General features: G+C 59.2%; 3 protein-coding genes across 5 annotated transcripts; 2 read left to right on the top strand and 1 right to left on the bottom strand.

Annotated features, from left to right (window-relative positions):
- Positions 1–371: 371 nt before the first annotated feature.
- On the top strand, positions 372–3691 carry IFI35 (interferon induced protein 35). Of its 2 annotated transcripts, none has more exons than XM_080565316.1 (9): positions 372–523; positions 654–749; positions 1184–1339; positions 1664–1774; positions 2064–2208; positions 2428–2561; positions 2716–2905; positions 3129–3235; positions 3443–3691. In XM_080565316.1, the coding sequence occupies exons 1-9, from the start codon at positions 509–511 to the stop codon at positions 3623–3625; spliced, it is 1137 nt and encodes a 378-aa protein (XP_080421442.1). In that variant the 5' UTR covers positions 372–508; the 3' UTR covers positions 3626–3691. The 2 variants fall into 2 exon arrangements, with proteins under 2 accessions (XP_080421442.1, XP_080421441.1); XM_080565315.1 differs by having other exon boundaries at positions 455–565.
- Positions 3692–4128: 437 nt separating this feature from the next.
- On the top strand, positions 4129–12070 carry LOC308181753 (uncharacterized protein). Of its 2 annotated transcripts, none has more exons than XM_080565325.1 (5): positions 4129–4710; positions 4865–4968; positions 5843–8767; positions 9074–9282; positions 9742–12070. In XM_080565325.1, the coding sequence occupies exons 1-5, from the start codon at positions 4533–4535 to the stop codon at positions 9809–9811; spliced, it is 3486 nt and encodes a 1161-aa protein (XP_080421451.1). In that variant the 5' UTR covers positions 4129–4532; the 3' UTR covers positions 9812–12070. The 2 variants fall into 2 exon arrangements, with proteins under 2 accessions (XP_080421451.1, XP_080421452.1); XM_080565326.1 differs by lacking the exon at positions 4129–4710 and adding an exon at positions 5352–5546 and having other exon boundaries at positions 4871–4968.
- On the bottom strand, positions 10829–19587 carry VAT1 (vesicle amine transport 1). Its single transcript, XM_080565327.1, has 6 exons — positions 19120–19587; positions 17541–17748; positions 17114–17284; positions 16941–17030; positions 15709–15950; positions 10829–15219 (listed from the first exon to the last, which is right to left on the bottom strand). Exons 1-6 carry the CDS (start codon positions 19489–19491, stop codon positions 15118–15120), a joined length of 1185 nt encoding a protein of 394 aa, XP_080421453.1. The 5' UTR covers positions 19492–19587; the 3' UTR covers positions 10829–15117.
- Positions 19588–24929: the final 5342 nt, after the last annotated feature.

Here is a 24929-nt window from a genome sequence, read left to right on the forward strand (position 1 = left end):
ATTTCAGGATCTGAAGTAGGGGCGTTCTCAGTACGAGACAACCTTTTCCCCTCTTTTCTGTTCTTGAAGCAGGATTTATGTTCTGTTCCTGCCCCTATTGAAATGTCTCACCCCCCAAAACTCAGCTACACCCTGAGAGCTTGGATTCTCTCTTCGCAGGTGGGAGAGGGGAGAGGAGTGGTTTAATTCCAGCTGCCTTCATCCTTTGTCTCTGGTTCCCTGGCTGAGAATTGAGCGCCTGGACACGAGGCCGCTCCATTTTCCGGCCCCCTCTGCGCGCTACCGGCCACGCGGTGGCATCCCCACGTCCGGACACCCACCCGGACCCGGGCACGGACGTTCCGCCGGGTGCTGGATCACCGGGACAGCCCCGCCGGGGGGCGGGGGGGGGCCGGGGGAAGCTCCGCCGAGCACCGGGGGCGGAGCCGGGCTGCGGAAACGAAAGCGAAAGCGGCGGGGGCGGGCGGAGCGGCGGGGGCGGGCTCCCGGGGTGCCGGTGGGTCCTGCCATGGACTCGGAGGAGGTGACGGCTCCGTGCGGGGCTCCCGACCGGGCCGAGCCCCCGGTACCGGGCGGTGGGAGGGGAGAGGAAGGGCCGGGGGCTCGGGGAGGCTCGGGGACCGCGGTTCTGACCCCCCCGCTTCGTCATCCAGAGCTCCTTCGTGCGGCTGGACAGCCCCCAGGGCCTGCAGGACGGCGGCCTGGAGACGACCCCCGAGCAGGTCCGGCAGGAGATCGAGCGCTACAAGGTGCGGCCCGGCTCACAGACCGGTCCCCGAGGGATAGATCGGGTCGGGTCTGGATCCAGACCTCCGCCGCAGCCAGCCCAGAAACCCCCCCCGGCCTCCCCGGGCTGGAGCCGCAGCTCCTCGGAGCTTGTTGCCCCCCAACCTGCCCCAGGCCCTTGGGGACGCCTCGCGGCTTTTTGCTGGCGGCTTTTCCCACGTTCTCCCGTCTCCTTGCAAGCTCCCCGCGTCGAGACGCCAGCAGATTTCTTGAGTTTATTTTTCCAAGGAGTGTCATCTGTCAAACCGCTCCGCACGAGGCAGGAGCGGCGGAGAGGGGGTGTTCGCACGGATGAGAGCGCCTGGACGGGGCTCCGAGGCTGTGCTTGGGGTTGGACACGCGGTGGGGACGGCACGGGGTCCGCAGGGTGCCTGTGTCTGATGGTCCTCTCACACAGGAGCTTTGTGGCGCTCTGGAGCAAGACAACGCGATGCTACAAAGGGAAAAAGAAGACGTAGAGCAAAGGATACAACAGGTGAAGAACAAGAGAGAGCTTATCCAGGAAAACCTCCAGCAGCACAATCCCCTAGACGATCTGATCCAAAGCCTCCAGGTGGGCGGTCGGAGGAATCGCCTTGGGCTCGGGAAGGCGGCAGCGGGCGGCCGGGCTGCGCCGCTCAGCTCGCTGCTCTGCGGGGACTGGGACGCAGCGGGGGGTTCGCGGAGCAGCACGCGGGGCCTGTGCTGGGAAACGAGCTCGTGCTGTGGTGGCGGGAGGACGGGCCGCAGCGGAAAGCCGGGAGCCGTGGCAGGGCTGCAGGGAGTCGGGAAGAAAAGTGGTGTGGTTGGAGCCGAGTCCGAGTGCTTGGGTGAGGGAGCAGCGTAGCGCTGCGCTTCGCGGCGGTTCCCTTACTGCTCCCTGTTCCTTTCCTTCCAGTCCCAAATCTTTTTAGCGGAGGAGGAGAGGAGCGGGCTGAAGCAGGAGAAGGAGATGTTGGAAAAGAAACTGGAAGAAACGAGGAAGAAGAGCTGGGAGGATCCGATAATGGTAACGGAGTGCGTGTGGGCACGGTGTGCGCTGGCGAGGGTTGCGAGCCAGGCTGGAGGGGCCGCTGGTAAACGCAGCTGGGCGGTGCGTGATGGTGCTCGCAGGGCACTCCTCTGCCAGTGCCACAAGTGGTGGCTTTGGGACTCTGGGCACAGCTGGACCACAGGAGAGACCCTGCTGAGGCTCGCCAGCTGGTTGTTTTGAGCCGCCAGCTTGCTTCTCATCCGTGGACTGGGCCAGGCCCCGTGCGGGGTGCAGTCTCCTCCAGCTGCTGTGTGCTCTAACCTAGATGTTGCCTGCCCTGCCAGAGAGGAACCTGGTGTTTAAGGGACGTGCGACAGACAAGGAGGACGTGAACAAGCTGATGCTCACCCCGCTGATCCGCTACCCTCTGCAGGGCGGCTCAGCTCTCATCACCTTTGAGAAGGCAGAGGGTAAGGGCGAGAAGAGCGCTGCCACGGGCAGGCGTCCGGGCCCTTGAGGCCTGCCCTGCATCCCCTCGCTGGCAGGAGTGCCATGGCCACGACTCTCACAAGCAGTGCCCGTCCTGGCAAAGCCAGCACCCTGCAAAGCCATGCCTTTTTCCCAAGGCATTTCCTGCTCCGTGTCCCGTCCTGCTGAGCCACCAGGCTGAGGGCTTTCCCTTTTCGCAGTGGCCCAGAGGGTGATTGAGGTGAAGGAGCACACGGTGGAGCTGAGCCACGGGGAGAGCCTGGAGGAGCTTGACCGCTGCCAAATGCGAGTGCAGGCGAGTCCGGTGGACGTGCTGCTGCCGTCCGCCCTGGAGGTACGTCCCGAGGGCCTGCAGCCGTGTCCTGCTCCGCCAATTCCTGGGCTGGGTCACCGGTACCAGCTCAGCCCGGCACATCGGTGCTGCAGCTTTGTTACCGCTCCCCGAGCTCGGCCCTGCTGGGGCACTGACCGGCCCGTGCTGCCCACAGATCGGGCTCGCTCAGAGCAGCAGGAGCATCCTGGTGTCCGGTCTGCCCGGCCGGGGCATCCCCGAGGAGATCCTACTGGACAAGCTGGAGCTCTTCTTCAGCAAAACGAAAAATGGGGGCAGCGAGGTGGAGAGCAGGGAGTTCCTGGACGACTGTGGCCAGGTGGTGCTGACCTTCGTGCACGATGGAGGTGTGTGGGGAACACGGAGCTCAGCCTGCCAGCAAGAGGGGAGCGATCCAGCCAGCTCCGGGGGGCACTGGTTGTCTCCTGAGAGCAGATGGAGCAGAGACTCCGGGGAACGGGGATGGGAGAGTTGGAGCTGGGCAGTGCCAGTCTTGGTGTCCGTGCTAGGAATGTAACCAAGAGTTCAGCGGGGGCGTTGGGAGCTCAGGGCTTTTCTCTCCGTCTGCAGTGGCTGAGCAGCTAATCGCTAGAGGACAGGTCCAGGTGCCTATCGGGAAAACAAAATACAAGCTCAAAATATCGCCCTACATGAGAGGAGAGGTCACTAACCTCCAGGTAAGATCACGCACCCTGCTGCGAAGCAGCACCTGCAGGCTCGGGGCGAGCCAGCACCGGGTGGGGGCTCGTGGAGCTCTGCCCCCCGCAGCGCCGTGCAGGCAGAGGGGGTGCGTTTTTTTTAGGGTTTGCCCCCTTTAGGGTTCTGCCTCCCCTCCGGGCCTCGCAGCACGGGGCTGCTGCAGCCCACCCTTGTGCTCTCCGCAGCTGCAGCCCTCCCGCTGCGCCAGGACCGTCCTGCTCTCGGGGATCCCCGACGTGCTGGCCGAGGAGCCCATGAGGGATGCTCTGGAGATCCACTTCCAGAAGGAGAGCCGTGGCGGGGGAGAGGTGGACGCCCTGGGCTACGTGCCGGCGGGGCGCCGGGCCGTGGCTGTGTTCAGCGAGTAGCTGGGCTACCCCTCAGCACCAGCCGGGGCGTGAAACGTGTGAATTAAATTCCAGACCCTGCAGGGAGCTCCGTGTCTGTCGTGCTGGGGATGGGGACGGGGATGGGGACGGGGATGGGGATGGGGACGGGGACGGGGATGGGGACGGGGATGGGGATGGGGACGGGGATGGGGACGGGGATGAGGAGAGGGATGAGGTGAGGATGGGGACAGGGACGGGGATGGGGACAGGGACGGGGACGGGGATGGGGAGAGGGACGAGGTGAGGATGGGGACGGGGATGGGGATGGGGACAGGGACGGGGACGGGGATGGGGATGAGGCGAGGGACGAGGTGAGGATGGGGACGGGGATGGGGATGGGGACAGGGACGGGGATGGGGATGGGGATGGGGATGGGGACAGGGACGGGGACGGGGATGGGGAGAGGGACGGGGATGGGGGTGTTGGAAGGGCCGCGGGGGCAGCGGGCCGGGGCCGTTCCGTTCCGCAGCCCCGAGCCAAGGCCGCCCGGTGCAGGCCCAGGGCTCGGTGTCCCCGGGGGCGGTGCCGGCCGAGGCGGGGCGGCCCCGCTTTCGCTTTCGTTTCCCGGTGGCTGCCGAGGGGCCCGAGCCGGGCCGCAGGTTACCGGGGCCGGGCCGCGGGGCCGCGCGGCGCTGGGGAGGCTGCACCGGGCCCGGCGGCGGCGGCGGCGGGGGTCGGGAGGGAGGGAGCGGGCGGGGCCGGCCCCGGGGCCTCGAGCAGCGGCGGAACGGGCCCGGGGGGAGAGGGGAGGCCCCGGGGGAGAGGCCCCGGGGGAGAGGCCCCGGGCAGGCCCGGTCCCGTCCCCGCCGGGTAGGCCGCTGCTGGGGCCGCGGCTCCCGGGCATCGCTCACGGCCCGGCCGTGCCCGGTGCCGTCTCGCCGCGGGCATGGCAGGCCACACGGTGCAGGTGCGGGGCATCCCCACCGACCTGCCCCCCGACAGGGTGGCCGACAAGCTCACCATCCACTTCCTGCGCTCCCGCAACGGCGGCGGGGAGATCGCCGACGTCCGGGTGCTGCCGGGAGCGCGGGCGTGCGCCCTCATCACCTTCGAGGCGCTGGCAGGTAACGGAGGGGGGTCCCGGGGGTCCGGGGCTCTGCCCGCACCCAAACACCTCGCCCTGGCCTCCCCTTGCCTTGTCCCGGCCATACGGGACCTCCGCTGCCCGATGCAAGGCCAAGAGCGACACCGATGCCTGTTCTTTTTTTCCCCGCGCAGTGGCCCAGAGGATCCTGAAGGCGAAGAATCACGTCCTGTCGATCGGGGGCAAGAAATATCCCCTGGAAGTGACGGCACACGTGGTGGAGCTGAGCCCCGACGAGGTAGCGAGGGGCAGGCGGCTCCTGCCCGCAGGGGCTCTGCGACAGCCCCAGCTGGCTCCCAGACAGGCTTCTGTGCCTGGAAGGGAGAGCTTGCACCCTCCTTTAATCTTAATTGGATTTCATTTTTATTCATATTCAAATGAGGATTCTTTCTTTTTTTTCACGCTGATAACACGGGGACAGCCAAGCAGGCTTTGCACTTGGTCATTTGGTATTTGTGCCTGTCAAAGCAAGGAAGAATAATTAGACTGGAGGGGAGGGGTGCTTTTCCCCAGCCCATCTGGTGGCCCACAGGGGATTCTGTTAATGCTGTGGCTCTACCATTAGCTGGACACTGTGTCATTAGCTGGACACGCACAAAGTATTTTTCCTCTCCCTCTCAGGACAGATTAGGAGACAGACATGCTGGTGTCTAGGAGGCACTGGAAATTTCATGTGTCTTCCTCCCGATGTGATATCTTCACGTCTGAGTGATGAAAATGAGGGCATGGCAGTTAGCCTGGCGTTGGAGACCTTTCCACAAACCTGTGGTGTCAGCAGCACTACAGCTGGAGCACTGGGAGAGCGAGGGGGAAAAGGTATTTCAGGTGCAGAAGGGAGAGTGGATTTCTTGGTCTTGGGCTGTTTGCAGAGTTGCCAGTGTGTAGAAATGGGGCTGCGTATCTGCGCTTTGCCCTTTGCATTCCTTGTTTGCACAAAGCCTTCGGTTCTGCCTATGTTGTGCTCCCACTGAGCCTGAAAGCAGGATGCTGAGAGAGAGAAGTGGCAGATGCAGGGACTGTGGCAAGAGCCAGGTGCATTTGCCTTCCCCCGTGCCTTGGAGGGGGCTTATTTTTGGTCCTTCCTTTCTTACTCCCTTGCTGTCTACCTGCAGATCTTTGTATGCGCTTGCATGGTGGTTGACTACGGCAAGCTCCCCACTGGCAAAACCCTCCTGAAGAACTTGCAGAAAGGCCACAGCAGCGTGCAGCTCGACTTCGACTACAAGAACACGCATTGCAGAGTCAAGGGACCATTCACTGAGGTTCAGGCCTTCAGCACAGACCTGCTGGGCAGCCTGAACCTCAAGAGCCAAGCAGCTGGAGCGACCCTGCCTCCAGGATCCAGCCATGTGCCCAAAGACACCAGAATGCACGATCACCAGCAAGTGCCTCCCTCCACCGAGTCAGCACTGAAGACAACAAAGCTGTCACGCTGGGACCCTGTGAGTGAAGAGGCAGCTGGAGGCCCGTCACCTCGAGGCCCAGTGGATGGGGAAGCTGTGGAACAGCTGGAGGACTTTTCCCTCGCGATGGACTCGGACATTTATTTGTACATGCAGAGGTTCTGTGCTGCCAAGTACCAAGGTATGCTGCGGCAGTGTTGCGTGGACGTGGTGGACATTAGCAGCGATGATATCACCATACTGTACCTCCAGCCGTCCCCAGGGATGTCTGGGGGCATGGACGCCTTGCGACAGGCCCGCCTGGCCCTGCAGCAGCTCTACCAGCAACTGGAAGTGAGCCTGCGTAAGGAGAAGATCTCGAAGCGGGGACTGGATATGGACAGCCAGGCACTTGGGGCTCTGACACGTGAGCTGCAGGAGCTGTACCCCCAGTTGCTCTGCCACGAGGATGGGAAGCAGCTTTACCTTATTGGAAGCCTTGTCGATGTCTCGCAGGCCAAGCAGTACATCCAGCATTTCAGCACCAGAAGCACCCCACAGACGGTTGTCATGCTCAGCAGCTCCCAGCTCTCCCGGCCAGCAATCTCCCGTGCCACAGAGGCTGCAGTGCACAAGCCCAAAGCTCCTGTGGACACCTCGTCTCCAAAGCTGAGCCCAGGCAGGCCAGAAGGGAAAGCTGAGCACAAGCTAGCTGCCAACTTCAGCGCTCTGAAAACTGGCAAGTCGCAGGCTGGCCAGGGCCTCTTGCCGAACCGGGACTCTCCTCCAGTGGGGCAGGCGCAGCTTTCTGAGAAGAACTCATCAGAGACACACGCTCTGGGTCCCGGTGACCCCAAAGCACCAACCCAGCAGTACCAGCCTCGTGTCTCTGCACCGGATGAGGTTTTGGGGTCAGCAGCAGAGTCTCAGCAGAATGACCCCAAAGAACAGGACCCTGTGAAAGGAGGTGCCAGGCTTGCAAGACACAAGAGTCTGTCTGCCTTTGTGGGCAAAGAAAACAGCGCTTTGCAGCACCCCGGGGACTCCAAAGGCTCAGATCCCACCAAGCACTATTCCCTTGCTGACACCTCTAGTACCTTTCGGTCTCTGAGCCTCTTTGACACGACAAGGAACCCTTCTGCTTTCGACTCCAAACCCTCTGAATCCAGACCTGTGCTGCGACGCTCCAACAGCTTCTCGCTGCCAAAGTCAAAGGAAAGCAACAAGCCCCAAGACACTGTCAGGGCAGGCAGTGGAGGCAATAGGGTGAGTGAAGAAATGAGCCTGGACTCTCTGCAGTGGTCTTACCTGAAGGACGTTTACCGCTCTGCCATCGAGGAATTGTGCAGGAGTGCAGGTGTGCAGATCTCAGAACGCTCCACCGGGGACTGCACGGTGCTGACGTTGCAGGCAGAGGACAGGACCAAGCTTCTCCAGGTGAAATGGAAGGTGGAAACTCTCGTGCAGAGGTGTCCTGACCTCGTGTGTCAGAGCATGAGCTACTCAGAGCTTGCTGTCGAAGGGCCGGATGACGATGCCCTGAGTGAGCTGTGCAGCCTCTTGCGGGGAAGTTCCCTGCAGGTTGGGCTCAACAAAGACAAGTACAAGCTCTGTCTCGCCTGCCCCAAGGAGATGCTGCCAGGAGTGACTGAGGCCTTCCAGGTGTTTTCTTCCAGGAGGCTCCGTGCTCTGAAGTCTTCATCCTTGTCTCCAGGAGCAGGGAGAGCTTCGAGCCCGGGGCACCAAAGTGCTGTCCAGCCGAGCAGAAGCCAGGACGCCGTGCTGGGGGCAGCCCTTCCCAACAGCCTGGAGTCCCTGCAGATGGGCCTGCAGCACCTGGACATTAGAGATAAAGGAGAGCACTTGGAGGTGGTCAGGGCTTTCAAGCTGCCAGAGGCTGAGGAAAAGAGGTCCCCGAGTCCTTGGAGGTTCCCGCAAGCAGTGGGACAGGAGGAGGCCAATGACCACGTTGATCCTGGGGCTGTGCAAGGAGGAAGCGGCCTTCTCAGCCCTCCCGTAGCGGACAACCCAAGTCCTGGTGCTCCGAGGGAGCCCCAGGAACAGCCGAAGGCCAAACTGTCACCGGGGGAACCTGACATGGCGCGGCTAAAGCAGGTCTTGCCAGACAAATTCCAGTTTGCGAGAGACAGGAGCAGAGGAGGTCCCGGTGACGCCGGGGGACAGCCGCGGTCACCAGTTCCCACAGCTGAAGGTGCACCTCGCTCCCTGCCCGCCTGGCCCTATGGGGCTGCGGCTCCTGAACCGCCCCAGGCTGCGGCCGAACAGTCACCCACGGCGGACTCAAGGGGCCAGGAAAGGAGCAGTTCGAGCAGGAACAGCACGCAGGAGGAGCCTGAGCCCTCAACACTGCAGAAAAGAGGCCCCAGCCCTGGCCAAGAAAGCAGCAAGACCCCCCTGGGCTGGTGCGATGCTTGCCAGGACTCACGTGTGACCTGCCAGGCCCCCTGTGGTCACACCTTGTGCAGGACGTGTTTTGCAGCAGAGCAGCCAGCTTGCTGTGGCTCCTCCTCGGTTCCCTGGAGCTGCAAAGTCCCAGGGACATTCAAGATCTCCTCCTTGTCTCAGAGCTTGCCTGGCTACTACCGGGACCTGACGCTCCAGCTTACCTACACCATCCCCGACGGCGTGCAAGGGGTAGGTAGCCCACCACAAGGGCCTGCCCGGCCTGCTGCAGGCCGTGCACTGCGTGCTGTGAGCGTGGCTGGGGGTGCGAGGAGGAGGAGGAGGGGGGTAGCTCCATCTCCATGCCCCACGTGCAAAGCAGCAGAGGTATTGCCCTGAGAAAGGCAAAATACCACGCGAGGTTTGGGAGCTGCTTGCTGCTTCGGAAGAGCGTGTGAGCTCTGGGGAGTGTGTTTTCAAGCTGGCCAGAATCTCAGAAGCCAGACCTGAGGTTCAGCGTTCAGGTGGTTGTTTACAATATTTCCTTCTTGTTCTAAGGTTGGTCACCCCCATCCAGGACAGCCTTACAAAGGGGGATGTTTCTTCGCCTTCCTTCCCGACAACAGGGAAGGGCAGAAGACAGCAGTGCTGCTGAAGAAAGCATTTGAGCAAGGGCTGACGTTCCAGATAAAGTCCTGCAACGGAGAAGACAGAGTGACATGGGGCCTTATCCCTCACAAAACCTCCTGGCACGGAGGCAAAGCCAGGTATGACCACGGTCATCCCAAGCCCCCAGGTTTTCCTTAGCAAGCAGAGGAGGAGAAACACGGGCCCCAGCTGACCAACCCTTGGAACTGGGTGCTCCTCCAGGCTCCCACAGCGCCAGAGTTGGTGCCTCCCTCTCACGGGTGTGGCAGACCAGCCCTGGCACCCTCCAGCTGGGACATAGCCCTTACCCACCCCACACCCGTAAACCCCCCATGGCCAAGATTTCTGGTTCACTTAGGACTTTCTTGGCTTTTGCCCTGGCAGCTCTCTGCGGCCAGCTCTGCGTGCGAGCCGTGACTACAGGCAGCAGCAACGGGCAGCTCCTTGCAGCTCCCAGGGAGCAGGATTTCCACCCTCACCCCCCTGTTGAGAGGATGGGGCAAAAATAAACTGCTGCTGCCCTCGGCGGTTTTAGCACCATCAGCAGGATTTACACCACTTCCCTCTCTGCCCCGCAGGAACAGCTATCCAGATGCCCAGTATCTCCACAAGGTTTGCACAGTTTTGAAGAAATTGGGCATCGACTGAGACTCCCCGCCTGAGCGGCTGCACCCCGTGCCTTCGCTTCACCTTCCGTCCCAGTTGACAAAAACTGCAGCTCAACACGGCTCAGGAAAAAGCAGGTGCTCGTCCAAGGAGCTCATTGCATCCCCGGAGGCAGCCAGAAACCTGCACGTTAGTGACAGCAGCCCTTCCATCCCCCAGAGCCTGAGCTTCCCCAAAACTCCAGCTCCTGCTGGCTGCTTATCTGCACCAGCCAGTTAACTACCAGCTTGTTCCAACACCAGATCCAGGCTGAGCCCCAGCGCAGCTTTTGACAGGGTGCCAATAAACCAAGCCTGGGCAGGAGCCTGCTTGTAGTCCAGCCCCACCTTCTGTGGGTCTGTTCCCCCTCTTGCCACTGCAGGCAGGCTCCAAGTCAGCCACCTCCTGAGCCTGTGCCAGAGCTGCGCTATCGTTAATTTTGGATGTTAATGTAGACATTTCAGCCCTCGAGCAGACAGCTCTGAGCTATAGCCCCTCCCCAGCACCTGCTCTGGGGACAGCAGGAAGCCTTATGCTCTCTTGGAGGGGGTACTAAAGGGTTTCAGCTCCTCGGACAGCTGCTTCCCCTGAGAATATACAGGCATGGACAGCCTCCAGGTGGAGAAACACAAATAAACAAGATTTATTCCCACATTTTCAGTAGTGGTTGTTCACACCTTGTCTTACTGTCACCCTGAGAGCCCATTTTAATCTCAGCTGGTTCCAGAGACGCCCCGACGCAGACTAAAATGCAGAGATCAGCTAGGGACTTTGCAAAGGCAAACACCATAGCTGCCCTCCAGAACAGGGTGTTACAGGAGTGATGCAACACTTGAGGCCGTGATTAACAGTTGTCCTTGAGAGCAGAGGCAGCCTCTCACCCTGGAAGAGCTGTTGGGATCTGTACGCTGAATGCACCCACCCACTCAGTGCACGCAGGAGTAATGCGAGGGCTCCAGAGGCTGAGCTGAGGACAGAGGGATCGTTCTGGCAGAAGACTGAGCAGCATGCCACTGAGAGTTTTGTTATGCTTTTAATTAACATTTGAAACACATAAGGCATATGGTAACATTAGACAGAGGAGCATTACACATTATAGTCATGTAAACAGCATTGGCACACTTGCTTTCTGTCCAACTTGGTTACACGCACAAAGCGGAATATATTTTTTTAAACAAAGATTTTTCCAAGTGTCTGTAGGGTGAGCATCACTCATATCACATATCTGCAAGTCAACACAACTCAGACAGTACAGACCAGACCATATGTTGTAAGAGGCTCAGAGTCTAATGCGTTTCACATCACGCTCATGTACTACTTGCCAGCCACGCTTTGCCATCACCAGGGCTTCACACACCAGAGACTTCATTAGGCAACAGTGGTTTTACACCTATGATAGCAGCTGAGAGTGGCCAGCATCCTGCACTGATTAAAGCCTGAGGCTCACAATGCCTCTTTCTTGCCACTAGTCACTCACTTTTAGTTTAATACAGGTGGCCAAAATGAAAATATACCGCTAAGCTCCTCACCCCCCCCTCCCAAAGCACTTAGCAGGGGTCATGCTCCTCCGTGCAAGCTGAGGCTGCTCTCCTTCTTCCACCCTTCACATGCAACAAGAGCTTGAGAGAAACTGAAAGTCAGAAATGTGACAGAAGCTGCCTGGTGATAGCAAAGGAGTTGCATTTTTTTCCCCCCAAGACCAAAAGTATCAGTCTGGGAAGGCGACTACAGCAAGGACATTGGAGTGGCATGTGGACAGGCATCCCTGCCAGGGCCAGGGGAGCCTGTCCTACACTTAAGTCCTCATTACTCACATTTTTTTGCCTGGACTCCTCTCCTCATGGCACAACCTTTGGGTCAGACAAGCAGTAAATAAACACGGAATTGCACTTCTGATTGCAGGAACGGCACACACAATCTAAGCACAGTAAACTCCAATTTCCTTGATAGTATGACTTCTTTTTTTTTTTTTTTTGCCCTAAACAGTTAAGCGACATTCAGTGGAACGATTTTTCAGCCTGGGTTTTTGTTTGTTTTGTTTTGCTTTGGTCCTTAGTATACAAACCTGCTGGTTAACTTTAATGCATTAAGACACTTGAAGTTGTTTTACACAGGTTATTGGCCCATAAAATGCTTATCCATTAAAAAAAAAAAAAAAAAAGTAAAAATAAAGACTACTACTGAAAAACAAACGAACAAAAAAAACAGAGCATTAATCAGTGAGGCAGTGAAGAGCAAGGTTACATTTAATCTTGGTCTTTCTGTAGAAAACATTGTTGCTACTGAGGGACACAAAACGGTGCTAAACTCTACCAGAAGGCCATAGCAATTGCTTAGCGCTCACACCCTGATAAGAGCTTCAGGAATTCGCAGGTAGAAAATACATTAGCAGCTCCCTCATGAGCACGAGGAGCCCTGATTGTTTGCAGGAGGCCAAGGCAGTGCCAGCTGATAAAGCCTCACTCCAGGACCCGGCTCTGAGCCAAACGGCCACCCGGGGGGAGACCTCTACGGCTGCTTTAGAGCAGCAATTTTGGCTGCAGGAGCACAGGCGTCCAGGAGAGCCCTGCACAGCCCGTGAGACGGGCAAAGGGAGCGTCGCGTTCACACTAAGTCACGCTACAACACTGGTGTTCACGAAACAGAGCTAGCGAGGATCAGAATCAGGGTGTGGGTTTTTTTTTTTTTTTTGGCAATACTTTGAAAGGCCAGAAGAGAAAAGGCTCCGGTGACTTCCCAGTCCTTACGGGCATGCAGAAGAAGGCACCGAGATTCTGCTCCGTGGTGTATCACAAGGCAGCGAGGCAGAGCAGCCCTACAGCAAGCTGCAAAACTCCCACTCGCCTCCTCCACATTCTATCGAGAGGGAGCGGACCGTGAAACCCTTGCTGTGTTGCCTTAATCCAAGGCCATCCAAGTAAGGCACTGAGCACGCTCTTGGCTGAAAGTAAAGCAAGGAGAGGACGTTACAGTAAGCCACACTTTGACAGCTTTCCCCTTTACAACCGCGCAGGACCTGCAGATTTGCAGCGTTGTGTGCCCTTCGAACACGCTGCTCTCACCAAGGTGAAGTCAGGTTTCACGGAGGAACAGGTCCAGACTTCCCACTGCAGCAATTTAGCCAGCCGTTGTGTTGGCAGACCTGGTAAAGCAGCATTAGACACTGTCGGATCGGATCTAAATTAGCATGAGAGGGGCAGGTTGAAAGGAGAAGCAGCAAGATTTTGGATTCAGAAAGGTTACAAGTTGTGCTTCTGAATTTCATGCCACCATGCCTGTGGAGTTCGCTTATCACCTGCAAGAGGTGGAACAAGCGCCTGTGCCTGGGCTCCAGCCCTTCCCCAAGGCCATAGGGAACGGGGTTGTCTTAAAGCTAGCCAAAACAAGTCCCCTGGGATCTCTGCCTACGCATTTTTAATACGCACCGGACCAAGGGACGGAGCCCAAGCACCTGAAAACAAGCTGCACAGACAGCAAGGAGCACTGGAGGGGAGGAAGAGCAGGCAGAGGAAGAAGCCCTACACTGAACCTGCCCAGGACCCCTCGCTCCCTGCCAGTGTTTGCTCTCCAGCAGCCGAGGGGCTTCCCAAGTGGGTCCCTTTGCCCGTGCAGCTCCTTCCTTCTCCGGAGTCGGGATAAGCGGGACACGGAGCAGCCAGCCTCTGCTCTTGGAGCCTGAGCTCGCCGACAACAGGCAGCTCTCCTCGGTGCCCTCAGGCTTACCTTTTAAAATCCCAAAGGGAGCCTAAAGCCCTGCAGGACCTACAATACAACCCATGGCAAAGCCTCCGGCTGCTGAAGCAAGCACAAGCAGCACCACGGTCACTCGGGGCTGGGCAGGGCAGGAAGCGGGGGCACCACCCAGGACACGGAGTGCTCGCAGAACTAGGCTTGGGTGTCTGCACAGCTCCATTTCCAAACACAACGAAGAAAGAAAAGAGGAAGAGAAGCTGAGAGCTGGTCTGGGAGGAAACCCCAGGCAGTTCCTAAAGCCTCAGTGCTGGAAAGGTCCCGAGACTTGCAGCTCCAGGGGAAGAGGAGTCAAACCCTACTGCAGCACCGACCCACGAGGTGAGAGGTGGTTAGAGGATGTCTTAAGAGCTCACTAGAAGAGAAGGGAAAGCATGATTTAAACTGTTCCAGATGCCCAAGCCAAGAGGCTTGACAGAGCCGGACACTTTGCCACCTACGCTTGTAACTCACTGACAGCTTCCTGGGGTGATGTGGCACACGAGGAGCCAGCGCCGAGCCCTGTGCAGCAGCCTTGGTTCTCGCAAGTTACTTCCCAAACTGCAGCTCTCCCCAGCGCACAGGGCACGGCACAAAGCAAGCATTAACAGGGGCTTATTTGTTCCCATCTTGCTGAAGTCTGATTCAACACTGCAGCCCTTGGAAATACAAAACACGAGGGTGAAGTTTAGCCTTAACAATACCAACTTGGAGCCCAACATTAATAAAGCACAGAGCCAACATCAATTGTTCCAGTCATTTGAGACACAGTTGAGTCCTTATGGTCTCTAAAAAAATCAGACACAGTTTAGATCTCCCTGTACAGTTTGGAAGCAGAAAATGGACAAGATCAAGTTACCCAACTGAAACTTCTCCTCTGTATTCAGAGACCAGCCCAGCCCGTCGGATTATTTGTTGCCTGCACAAAGAAGTGACTGCAAATTAAGTGCAATATGCTATAGACTCCAAAACGCCAGAGTTATTTACAAGGCAAAGGCAACTGCTACTATCTGACTGGTGTTAGAGGCCAGCAGAGGGGAGAAAGCAGGGTTAGTGTGAACAGAGGAGTAGCCAGAGCTAGAATTAAACTAGGGCAGCCACGCTTTTCCTGTGGCTGTTTAAGAAACATCCTCAGTCTGCCCATTCTCCTACTGAAATGCTTCTCAAAGGTGACAGTGCAAATGCTTCAACGCGGGCTGGGTTTTTGTGGAGCTGCTTGGCAGTTGCTATAGCATTTTGCATCTTCACAGTGACAGCCTATGCAGCTGCTAATCACCAACTGCCCGGAAGCTTTGACTGTGCTGCCAGGGGAAAAAATAGGATTAGTTTGGGATTTCAGCATGGAAACAAGTGATTAGAGAAACGTATGAAATAATCAGGCTTCAAAACAGAGAGCTAGGGCAGGAGGCATATCTGGTAAAGGGTCAGTCACAACGAGAGCAAGCAAACCTCATCTGAACGTTAAGCACGATGTTCTTGTACTGGTGAAGAAGGAAGCTACTGATCTGTCCATTTCCAGGTCCCAAAGAGAGCAGGGAGTTAAACCATGAATTCACAATCTGCACACATCTCTCTCCTCCTTAGTTCTCCTCTTTTTTGGATTCTTCCTTGGGTGCTTCGGGAACCAGGATGACCTTTCCAACATTCTTCTTCTCTTGCATCTGCCTCATGGCATCTGCCACCTGCAAACGAGGGGAGCCCCGTGAGACCCGCAGCCCCCACGTGGAGCAGCCGTGCGCCTCCTGCGCCCCCACAGCCCCCTTGCAGCTGAAAAAAAAAGCCATTGTACTTTATTGCCAGGGCTCTCCTCCACTTGCAGAGGGGCAGCAGCAACCTCCCCAGCTGTCGGCGTAATTACAGGGGGCAGACTCGGGGTGGTTTGCAGCCCGGTGCACAACCCCGTCCCTCCACGGCTGCTGCTGCCCGCAGAGTGCAGCTGAGCACCTGCCCTGGTCCGCGGGGACGCTGTCTGGCATTGCCCAGCTCCGCGCACTGGAGCAGAAGAGCCCAGCCACTTTAAGCTCTTAAAAGGGCGCTGAACATCTGAGGACAGACGGCTGTTGGAACCGCTCAGCCCCCACGGAAAAGGTGCTCAGCCTCAAGCAGAGCGCCCTGTGCAGAAAGCAACCACCCCGGGCTTTTTGTCAGTCCGTATATTAGCTCCAACTCACCTGATCAAAGGGCCATACAGAGTCTATTTTGGGCTTGATCTTGCCTTGATTGTACAGGCTAATCAGCTTGGCTACCACTCCTCCGATGAGCTCGTATTCTTCATCCATGTAGCCGAGGTGGTAGCCGCACACAGCCTTGTTTTGGTGTAGGAGCTGCAGGGCGTTGATGCTGAATTGGTTCCACCAGGTTTTGGCCATGGCCATGAGGTTCTTCTTCTGCCCAGTGAGCAGGTTTGCTACTCCTAAAGAGAAGACAAGCCACGCATAAACTGGGGTCAACGCAACGCGAGAGGCAGCTCAGGCAATAGCCAGGGGAGCACAGGATATGGTGCTGGGGGCAGTGCTGGGAACTGGATCACATCAGGAGCTGCCCAATAATTTCAGTGAAAGCAGGTCCCCGCTTTGGGCTCAGGATGTGCAAGATTTGGAGCATCAGCACCCATATATTGCAAAATCCTAGAAGTCATAGAATCATAGAATACCCCGAGTTGGAAGGGACCCGTAAGGATCATCGAGTCCAACTCCTGGCACCACGCAGGTCTACCCAAAAATTCTGACCATAAATCTTAGGAGGGCAGCAGCAGTGCAGCTAGGCTGGAGCCCTGGCAGAGGCAAGAGGGGGTTACAAGTCCCAGGCAGGCTGGTGGGACAGCATTCCCCCTCTCCTACAGCCAGGCTCCCCCAGGGAAGCCACACGCTGCAAGGGCCGGGACAGAGGCAGCACACTGCCGCAAGTGTCTGGAATCCCACTGGGGGCTGTGTGAGGGCTTTGTCTCCAGGGACAAAATCGCAGTGTTTCTGGGCTGGGGAATGGAGGGATAAGTATTCAGTAGCCTCAAACCTCATCACCCACACATCCTCTAGAAGAAAAAAAAAAAAAAGCAAGGCTCTATTAATGCTGAGCATTAATCAGCCTGGACAAAGCAGCTGTGCCAGGGTTCCTCCGTGGGGACATTCCAGCTTCCCCTGCAGGCACTGGCTCATACTCGAGGAGAGATCTCACCATGGAAGGGAAGAGAGCTGGAGCCTGTGTCCGCAGCCCTCGGGACACGGGTCAGTGCCTCACCCAGGCGAAACATCCTAAAAACCTTTGTGAAAACCACAGAACTACGACAGAGGCAGCTGGCAGCACCCGTGCTGCTCCCTCGTGGCCCCACGCCCAGGAACGGAGCAGAGCAGACGCGTACCCACCCGCACCAGAGCTGGGGCTGGGACACGCTGCTCACACTCACCATAAGTGATGAGTTTGCCCATTGGCTTCAAAAGGTGAAATGCTTTGGATGTGTCGGATCCGCCCAGGGGGTCCAGGACAATGTCCACACCTAGAGGGAACAGAGAGCAGCTGGAGGTCTTTGTGCCTGAAAGGAGCGCGGGGCTGTTGGAGAAGTCCTCCACCACACGGTACCTTTGGGAGAGATTTTCCGGACCTCCTCTGCATAATCCATCGTCCTGTAGTCAATGGGGTGGGCGACCCCGCTCTCCTTGAGCGTGTCGTGCTTGGAAGCGGATGCTGTGCCGAAAATGGTGACGTTTTCTACCGTCTTGCACAGCTGGATGGCAGCAGTTCCCACGCCACCTGAAAACCAGCAAAGAGAAAGACTCAGAAGCAAACATGGGAGGAAGGCTTTGCCTGGACAGGAGGAAGGCTCTGCCTGGATGGGAGGAAGGCTTGTGGTGTGTGCTGGTGAGGATTGACCCAGGCTACTGGGAAATGGGACTGCAGGTGACGCTTTGCTGGTCCAGCACCGCTCTCTGCTGCTTCACCCATGCCCCCGTGAAGAAGCCGCACGCTGAAGCCAGGAGCCTCAGCTTGGCTGGCGAGGATAACTGACCTGCAGCCATGTGGATGAGGACACTCTGGTTGGGTCTCAGGTTCCCAAAGTCGAACAGGATCATGTAGGCAGTGATGTAGTTGACGAGGAGAGCAGCCGCCTCCTCGAAGCTCATTCCCTCGGGCATCGGGAACGTCTGCCCGGCCGGCACATTCACGACTTCTTGCCAGAGCCCAGACCTGGCCAGGACCATCACCTTATCGCCAACCTAAAACCGAACAGACAGCAAGGAGGTGTGAAACGAGCTTAAAACAAGCAGAAATCATCCTACTTTTGTTCTTGCTACAGCAGGACCAAGCCGAGTATTGACTGTTGTGACCATTTCTGCTACCCCACAGCAGGATCTGCCTGCCAACAGGCATGATGCTTGGGGCAATGCTTCAACAACGGGATCTACCCTGGAAAAAAAAAATAAATATGTCCAGCCTTAGGTAAAGCTTCAAGCCTAAGCTTCCCCAAAAGCTGCTCTTATCCCACCGGGCAAGAAGCATCTGCTCTGTGTGCAGTGGGAAGGAGACCGGCAAAGACCCAGGGAGCCGCATCGGCGAGCAGACAAGAGGCAGAGCCACGGAGCGAGCAGAAAGGCTCCTCGTTGTGTGGGTTTGGCATTCACGCTGCAATAAACCGAGATGTTTTCCCGGAGAGGAGGGGATCGTCCCTGACAAACAAGGGATTTTGAGGCACTTTGTTTTGCTAATTGTGCATCCAAGAGGGATCTCGATGGGGTGTAACTGCACTAGCCCTGAGACCCAAGGCTCTGAGACCCCCGGGGCGAGCTGCTCTGCCCTGGGACTTTCTAGAAAGGCAGCAGCCGGAGGCTCACCAGCCACAAACCCCAGCACCGTGGGCAGCCAGCTGCTAGCACCACGAACTCAGCACCCTCAGGGCACGCTGGACACCTAGTCAGAAGCTGGAGCCATTTCCTTGTATGTCCATGTAGTCCGAAAGGAAGCAAAGGCGTGCAGAAATAGCACGGTCATGCTTCAGCCCTTTGTGCTACTCAGCGTCAAGAAGACGTTATTCGTGCAGAGCTCAGCCCCTTCGGCACAGGATCGCCTCCCAGGGGCCTCAAGGCCCCGCGAGGGCAGACCGGCAGCGATGCTCTCACCACCCCAAATACTGGGGCAGGGTTTCGGGGCAGGATTTCCGCGCTGCGAGCAGCCGGAGCCCGGCAAACCCAAACCGGAGCCCCTCGGTGAAGGCTGGGATGCTTCTCGTGGGCACCCAGGGCACAAATCCCGGCTGTGGCACCGGGAGATGGGAGATGATGGGAGACGGGAGATGATGGGGGGAGACGGGAGACGATGATGGGAGATGATGGGAGACGGGAGATGAGATGATGGGAGACGGGAGATGATGATGGCAGATGATGGGAGACGATGGGAGAGGGGAGACGAGATGATGGGAGACAGGAGGCGATGAATGGAGACAGGAGACGATGGGAGACCCCCCCTCCGACCCCCCCTCCCCACCGCAGCCCCACCACCGGTGCCGCAGCTCCGGGCCCCTTCCCGGGCCTCGCACACAACCCGGGGGGACCGAAGGGAAGGGAAGGACCGGAGCCGGGCCCCCTCCCCACCTGGCGCTCGCTGACTCCATCCCCCAGGGCGCAGACGGTACCGGCGCACTCCATCCCGGGGCAGACGGGCGGCGGCGGCAGGCGGTCGTAGAGCCCCTGGCGGGCCAGCAGGTCGGCGAAATTGAGGCCGCAGGCACGGACACGCACCGACACCTCCCCGGGCCGGGGGCCGCCGCCCCGCCGCGCCTGCACCTTCACCTTCTCGTAGCCACCGAAACCCGTCAGCACCAGCGCCCGGTGCTCCGGGGGCTCCCCGCTGCCGCCGCTCGTTGTCGTCGTCGCCGTCGTCGTCGTCGCCGCCGGTGTCGCCGCCGGAGGCTCGGGGGCTTGCTCCGGGGGGGCTGCGGCGGCCGGGGCCGGCTCGGTGGACATGGCGGAGAGGAGCGGAGCCGAGCTGCGGAACCGGGGCGGCGGCGGCAGCGGCGGCGGCGGCGGCGGCGGGCGGGGAAAAGCCGGAGAACGGGGCGCGGCCCGGGGGGGCGGGCCGGGGGCGGGGGAGGAGCGGAGGGGCCCCGTTCAACCGGGCCGGGGCCGGAGGGGAGGCGCTGTCCGCGGTCCCGGTGCGGGTTCTGGCAGCCCCCCTTCACCCCCCCCGAGGTCCCGGGGCCGGTCCCGGTAGCCCCCCCTTTCCCCACTGCGGTCCCGGGGCCGGTCCCTGCAGCCCCCCTTCACCCCCCCGCAGTCCCGGTGCCCGCCCCTGCAGCCCCCCTTCATCCCCCCGCAGTCCCGGTGCCGGTCCCGGCAGCCCCCCTTCAACCCCCGAGGTCTCGGTACCGCTCCCTGCAGCCCCCCTTTACCCCCCGAGGCCCCGGTCCCGGTCCCTGCAGCCCCCCCCGCAGCCCGGTGCCGCCCCCCCCGCCCTTTGCCGCAGCCCCGGTTCGCCCCCCCCGCCCCTCAGCCGGTCCCGGGGGCCGGCCCGGTCCCTCCCGGGGCAGGGTCCCCGGTGGCAAAGCCCCGGTTGCGGCCGTGCAGCGGCTGCGGTTCGGGCCTTAAAGCCCCAAAGCGCCCTGGGGCTGGGGCTGGGGCTGCAGCAGCGGGGCTGCAGCTCTGCAAAAAGCCACGGCTCAGCTCCCTGCCTACCTCCTTCCTCCTCCTCCCCAAACCCCCCCCCCCCCGCCCCACTTTTTCTGCTAAACGATTGTTTTCAAGCAAAGAAACTGCGGCTTTTGCTGCAGCCCCGCTCGAAATGGCTGTTCTGCCGGGGTGCCGCCTCGCCGAGCTACTCGTGCGATTTATTGTGGATAAACTGACTGAGGTCACTTCCAGGGAGGTTTCGTAACCAGCTCCCTGCTCGCGGCCCTGAAATGGCTGCGGGTGTCGGAGACGAGGCACGGGCTGGCTCCCGGACGAGGAGGAGGAGGAGAAGGGAGGAGGAGAAGGAGGAGGAGGAGGAGAAGGAGTGCAGCCCCAGTCCTGCAACTCCAGGCGGATAAATGAGGCCGGGAGCGAAGCTGGATCCATGGCTCCTGCCTCTCCTCCTGCTCGTGGAGCAGCTGCCAGCAGGCAGCCGCCCTCTGCATGAATTCGCTGCCTGGGTGTGCGTGTCCAGCTCCTGGGGTTGCCATCGGCTGCTGGTGCGTGTCCAGCTCCTGGGGTTGCCATCGGCTGCTGGTGCGTGTCCAGCTCCTGGGGTTGCCATCGGTGGCTGCTGCAGTGCAGGGCCGCGTGCGCAGCGCGTGGCCGGACCCGGTCGGATGTGCCAGGCGAGCCCGTCCTCGTCCCACCGACCCGTCACCCCTCCGGGGTGACGCTTTGAGCCTGCACAAAGAGGAACATCCACCCCCAAAAAGAAAACAAAGACCATCTCGCGGGGGACCGAAACACGCACGTGGGAGGTTTCTGGGCTGCTCCAGAATTTCCCCAGCCAAGGCAGTTTGGGCGCACCGCCTGCTTTGGGCAGGGCGCTCCCAGCACCGCTGACAGATTTGATGGAAGGCTTTGGCCTGGCGGCGGATGAGCAAACCCCGGTGCTTCCAGGGGCTTTGTTTGCGACAATAATCCCGCTCTTCGGCGGCTGAGGACAGAGGCCAGCGGCGGTTCTGCGTGGCCGTGGCCCCGTCCCGCAGCGCTGGGTGGCCGCGGGGCCGCGCGGGGCTGGGGGGCGGCTGGGACCTGGGACGGGGCCGCTCAGGAAGCCGAGCACAAAGGCAGGAAAGGAGCCAGAGGCCTGGAGCAGGCTGTAAATCATCTGGCCCTGCCGTGTGGCATATTTACGGGTATCTGGGCGGCCGCAGTGAGAGCGAGGAAGAGGCTCACGTCCCGTCGCATGACAAGAGCTCAGGGCAGCTCGGGAAGTTACTTTACTCTTTTATGCGCCGTGTCTTGGCTCGGAGAAATGCAGATGTGACCGGATTCATGATGTCTGGGCATCTCTCGGGCCCAAAGTTAGGAAGAAGCGGCCAAAGCCCAATCCTGTCTCCCACTGGGAGCTTTCCCAGCCTTTCTCCTGTCGGTGATTTATTTTCGCTGTTGTCAGGGTGAGACCAGCTGGCCAGGAGGGAGTCCCTGCCAGGCCCTTCGGAGGCACGTGAGATGAGGGGATGACCCCCAAAAGCCCAGTGCTGGATGAAGTCAGTGGGATTTGGGAATCAGGTTCCCCTCCTGCTCAGCTGCTCCAGCTGCACGCAGCTGTAAAGCAGACAAAGAGATTTTTTGCAGATGGGCAAGTCTGCTCGGGAAGGCTGCTCTCGTTGCCTTTGTCTCTTTTGTGCTCCCAGGCCAATCTTTCCTTATCAGCTCGGTTCAGTCACATTTTCCCTGCAAATCTTACTTCATTCGGTAAAGTTTGTGTTCTGGTGCGGCAGCCTTCCCCCTGCATGCAAGCTGCAGGCGTGGGGGACACAGCTCTGTATGCTCTGCGTGCAGGAGCTGGCCTGCGACTGCAGCTGCAGAGCTCAAATCTTGCAGAGCTGTGGGACGGGACGCTTGCGTGGGCTGCCGAGGGGATGCATTAGCCAGAAAACCTATAAGTTTTCCCGGTGGAATTGGTGCTCCCTCCTCCTCCACCCCGTTTTCCAGCAAGCTCTCCACACGCAGGCCCTTCCGAACGGCATCGGTTTGGGATTTACGGCCGGAGACAGGCACTGGGCACCTGGGAAGCTGCTCCCATCACCTCCCTCCCGAGTGCTGAGGGTTTCAGCAGCCCTGTGCCTCACCCTGAGCTTTCCAACAGCCCCCTGCCGCCTCCCCCAGCCCCTGGCAGCCAGCGAGGATCAGGATGCCCCTGCAGCCTGAGCCCACCCGCCTGCCTCTTTGTTCCACCTCCCTTTCTTTTCACACAGGGCTCTAACAATCCCTCTCCTTTGCTCTCAAGGACACAGGAACCACAGCGGGCAGGAGATAAGGCAGCCTGGCAGAGGGATGCTAGCGCGTAGGGCTCCCCACAGCCGTGGTCTTGGCACCAGAAAGGCCCCCAGTGGGGGCAGATCCCCCAAAACCATTCCTCTCCCAGCACGGGTCAGCTCCAAAGCCAGCCGTAGGTGAAGGGCTCAGAGCAGAGCTGGAAATGGGGCTGGGGGCTGCAGCCAGACCCGAAAGGGCACTGGGGGTCCGGAGGGACGCCTGAAGGCCCAACGCTTTGGCACACCGGAGCTACGGCACGTGTTGACCCCGCGCGCATTTCTCGGGGTGCGTAGGGCCCTCCAGAGGCTCCTCCTGCCTCTGCTCTGCCTTCTGCTCACCGGTGCCCGCCGTGGGTTGGGACGCACAAAGCAGCAGCCACGGAGGAGATCCCCTGGCTTCATCATCGGTGGCGGGAGCACCACGGCAGGCGGTGACGCGGAGTGACACGGAGATGTGGCGGGCGGTGACGCGGAGATGCGACAGGCAGCGCGGCAGGTGGAGCAGATCCGCCACGAGCCCCCAGACGAAGCTGCCACTCACCGGCGCCGCTCCCGCGCTGCTGTTTTGATCACGGAGACAATGGAGGCAATTGCGGAGCGCTGAGCGACGCTGGGCGGGTGTCACTTCGCTCGGCAGTGACAGCAGGCTGAGGGAATCCTCCCAGCGCCGCGCCACCGCTCCCTTCGCTGGGGCTGCTCCAGCACCTTGCCATGCACCAGCAGAGGCCGGGGAAGCAGCAGGTTCCTCTCCCCGGGGGTGCGCAGAGCAATCCCCATTCTTGTCCCCTTCTCCTACAGCCCCTGGAGACAGCCAGTGGCGTGAGGATCCTCCTGCAAGCCCAACCTTCCGATACCTCACTGCCGAATACAGTCCTAAAAATGACAGGCTTCGAGCCTCCGGCACGCTGCGCACCCATCAGCGGGCGATTCCTTGGCCAGCACGCCTCACCTCGCTGCGAACGGGGCTGCTCACCTCCAGGGGGGCGTGTGGGGGGCTCCAGGTCACTTCCTCGATCCAGAAAAAAAAAAAAATCGCAGCGGTAATTGAGGTATTGTGTCTCCTCCGACTGCACCACACATGCTCCGACTGCAGTCTCTCCAGCGGCAGCCTTGTCAGTTGGATGGCTCCTCGCTTTAATCCCTGAGATAGCTGAAGGATGCTGCTTTCATCTGATAGCATTTATGGACTGTTATAATGAGCTTTGGCTTGCTGAGATAAATTAAATTGCTCACCCAGAGGTGCAAACTTCATTAATGCCAGCCGCGAGTCAGATCAGCATTATTCTAGCACAGAACGTAAACAGGCTGGACACATGAAAGGGGATTTGGCTGGCACTTTTTTTTTTTTTTTTCTTTCTCTTAACCTCTCTAATTGCTGTTGATTTGTATCTTTTGCTGTGTGTGTTCAAACTCTTTGCTTCCCCACCTCTTCATCGTCTAGGGGAAGCCATCCGGTAACACACCACTCAGGACCGGCTGATTTAGCTGCCGAGCGCTAACAGTTAGCGGTAAGCTGCAGTTTTGCCTGGCAAGTTCCTCGTTCTTTCATGTATTTCACAGGACCAAAAAGACACTTAAGAATAGAGCTCATGAGAAATTAAAGCTCAAGCGTGTCCCTTGTTTCTGTCCCGGTTTAGAGCCTCACCAGGGAAAATTCCACCGTGGAAATAAGGCGGCGCGGCATAAGAATGGCACAGCAGTGGTTATTTATGAAACCCCATAAAAATACAGAGAAAGTGTTGATGAATAATGTGACGGGCACGAGCTCTGCCTGTGCCCTCAGCGGTGACACTCATGCACCTCTCAGGTACGTGCGTGCGTCCTCCAGGGGTCACGGCCGTGTGGCAGCGTACGGGGGATTCCTCGCTCGTTCCATTCACCTGCTTCCCCACGGCTCAAATCAGGGGCAGAGTTTGGAGAGCTGCGTAACGCCAGGTTCTGAGGCTCTGTGCAGGCACAGGGACGAGCTGTCACAGGCTGCGGGGGAAGGATGGCTTCTCCCAGCGCCCTTTTCCAGTCCTGGTCCTGAGGAGGTCACAGGTTTCCTCGTCCAGGAAACAACACGGACACAATGCGATCGATTTAATTCGGAACAGCCATTCACCCCCCTCCGAGAGCGCGGAGCAGCAAGGCAGGATGCGGCCACTGGAGGAGCATTTTCAGGAGCAAATGTGTCGGAGCCATCTGTCGCCTCCCCAGCCGTGGTGACAGTCACAGCACGTCTCTCTCTCCGTAGCCCGCTCTGAAAGCTGACACCGGCACTGGAGGTTGCCCTAACAGATATTTTGCAAGAGTTTCCTGCCAAAAGGTGCATGGCACCAAATGGGACAGCAGGGACCCTGCCCCAAGGGGCTCCGAGCAAAAGGCGCTCTCAGCTGTTTGCCCTCCCCAGGGGAAGGCAAATGTGGCTGGGGGTTTGCAAAAGTCCGAATATTCAGGGCAGGAGAAGTTTTCTGGTTCCTCCGAAGC

The sequence above is a fragment of the Anser brachyrhynchus genome, assembly GCF_964034855.1.
Source record: "Anser brachyrhynchus genome assembly, chromosome: 22".
NCBI classification, from domain to species: domain Eukaryota; kingdom Metazoa; phylum Chordata; class Aves; order Anseriformes; family Anatidae; genus Anser; species Anser brachyrhynchus.

Coding starts and splice junctions, on each gene's coding strand:
- IFI35 (XM_080565315.1), top strand. CDS start 509: ATGGACTCGGAGGAGGTGACGGCTCCGTGCGGGGCTCCCGACCGGGCC. Junction 566..653: donor CCGACCGGGCCGAGCCCCCG/GTACCGGGCGGT, acceptor TTCGTCATCCAG/AGCTCCTTCGTGCGGCTGGA. Junction 2,209..2,427: donor CACCTTTGAGAAGGCAGAGG/GTAAGGGCGAGA, acceptor CCCTTTTCGCAG/TGGCCCAGAGGGTGATTGAG.
- LOC308181753 (XM_080565325.1), top strand. CDS start 4,533: ATGGCAGGCCACACGGTGCAGGTGCGGGGCATCCCCACCGACCTGCCC. Junction 4,711..4,864: donor CACCTTCGAGGCGCTGGCAG/GTAACGGAGGGG, acceptor TTCCCCGCGCAG/TGGCCCAGAGGATCCTGAAG. Junction 8,768..9,073: donor TCCCCGACGGCGTGCAAGGG/GTAGGTAGCCCA, acceptor TCTTGTTCTAAG/GTTGGTCACCCCCATCCAGG.
- VAT1 (XM_080565327.1), bottom strand. CDS start 19,491: ATGTCCACCGAGCCGGCCCCGGCCGCCGCAGCCCCCCCGGAGCAAGCC. Junction 17,031..17,113: donor CCGGAAAATCTCTCCCAAAG/GTACCGTGTGGT, acceptor TGTTCCCTCTAG/GTGTGGACATTGTCCTGGAC. Junction 15,220..15,708: donor CTGTATGGCCCTTTGATCAG/GTGAGTTGGAGC, acceptor CCTCGTTTGCAG/GTGGCAGATGCCATGAGGCA.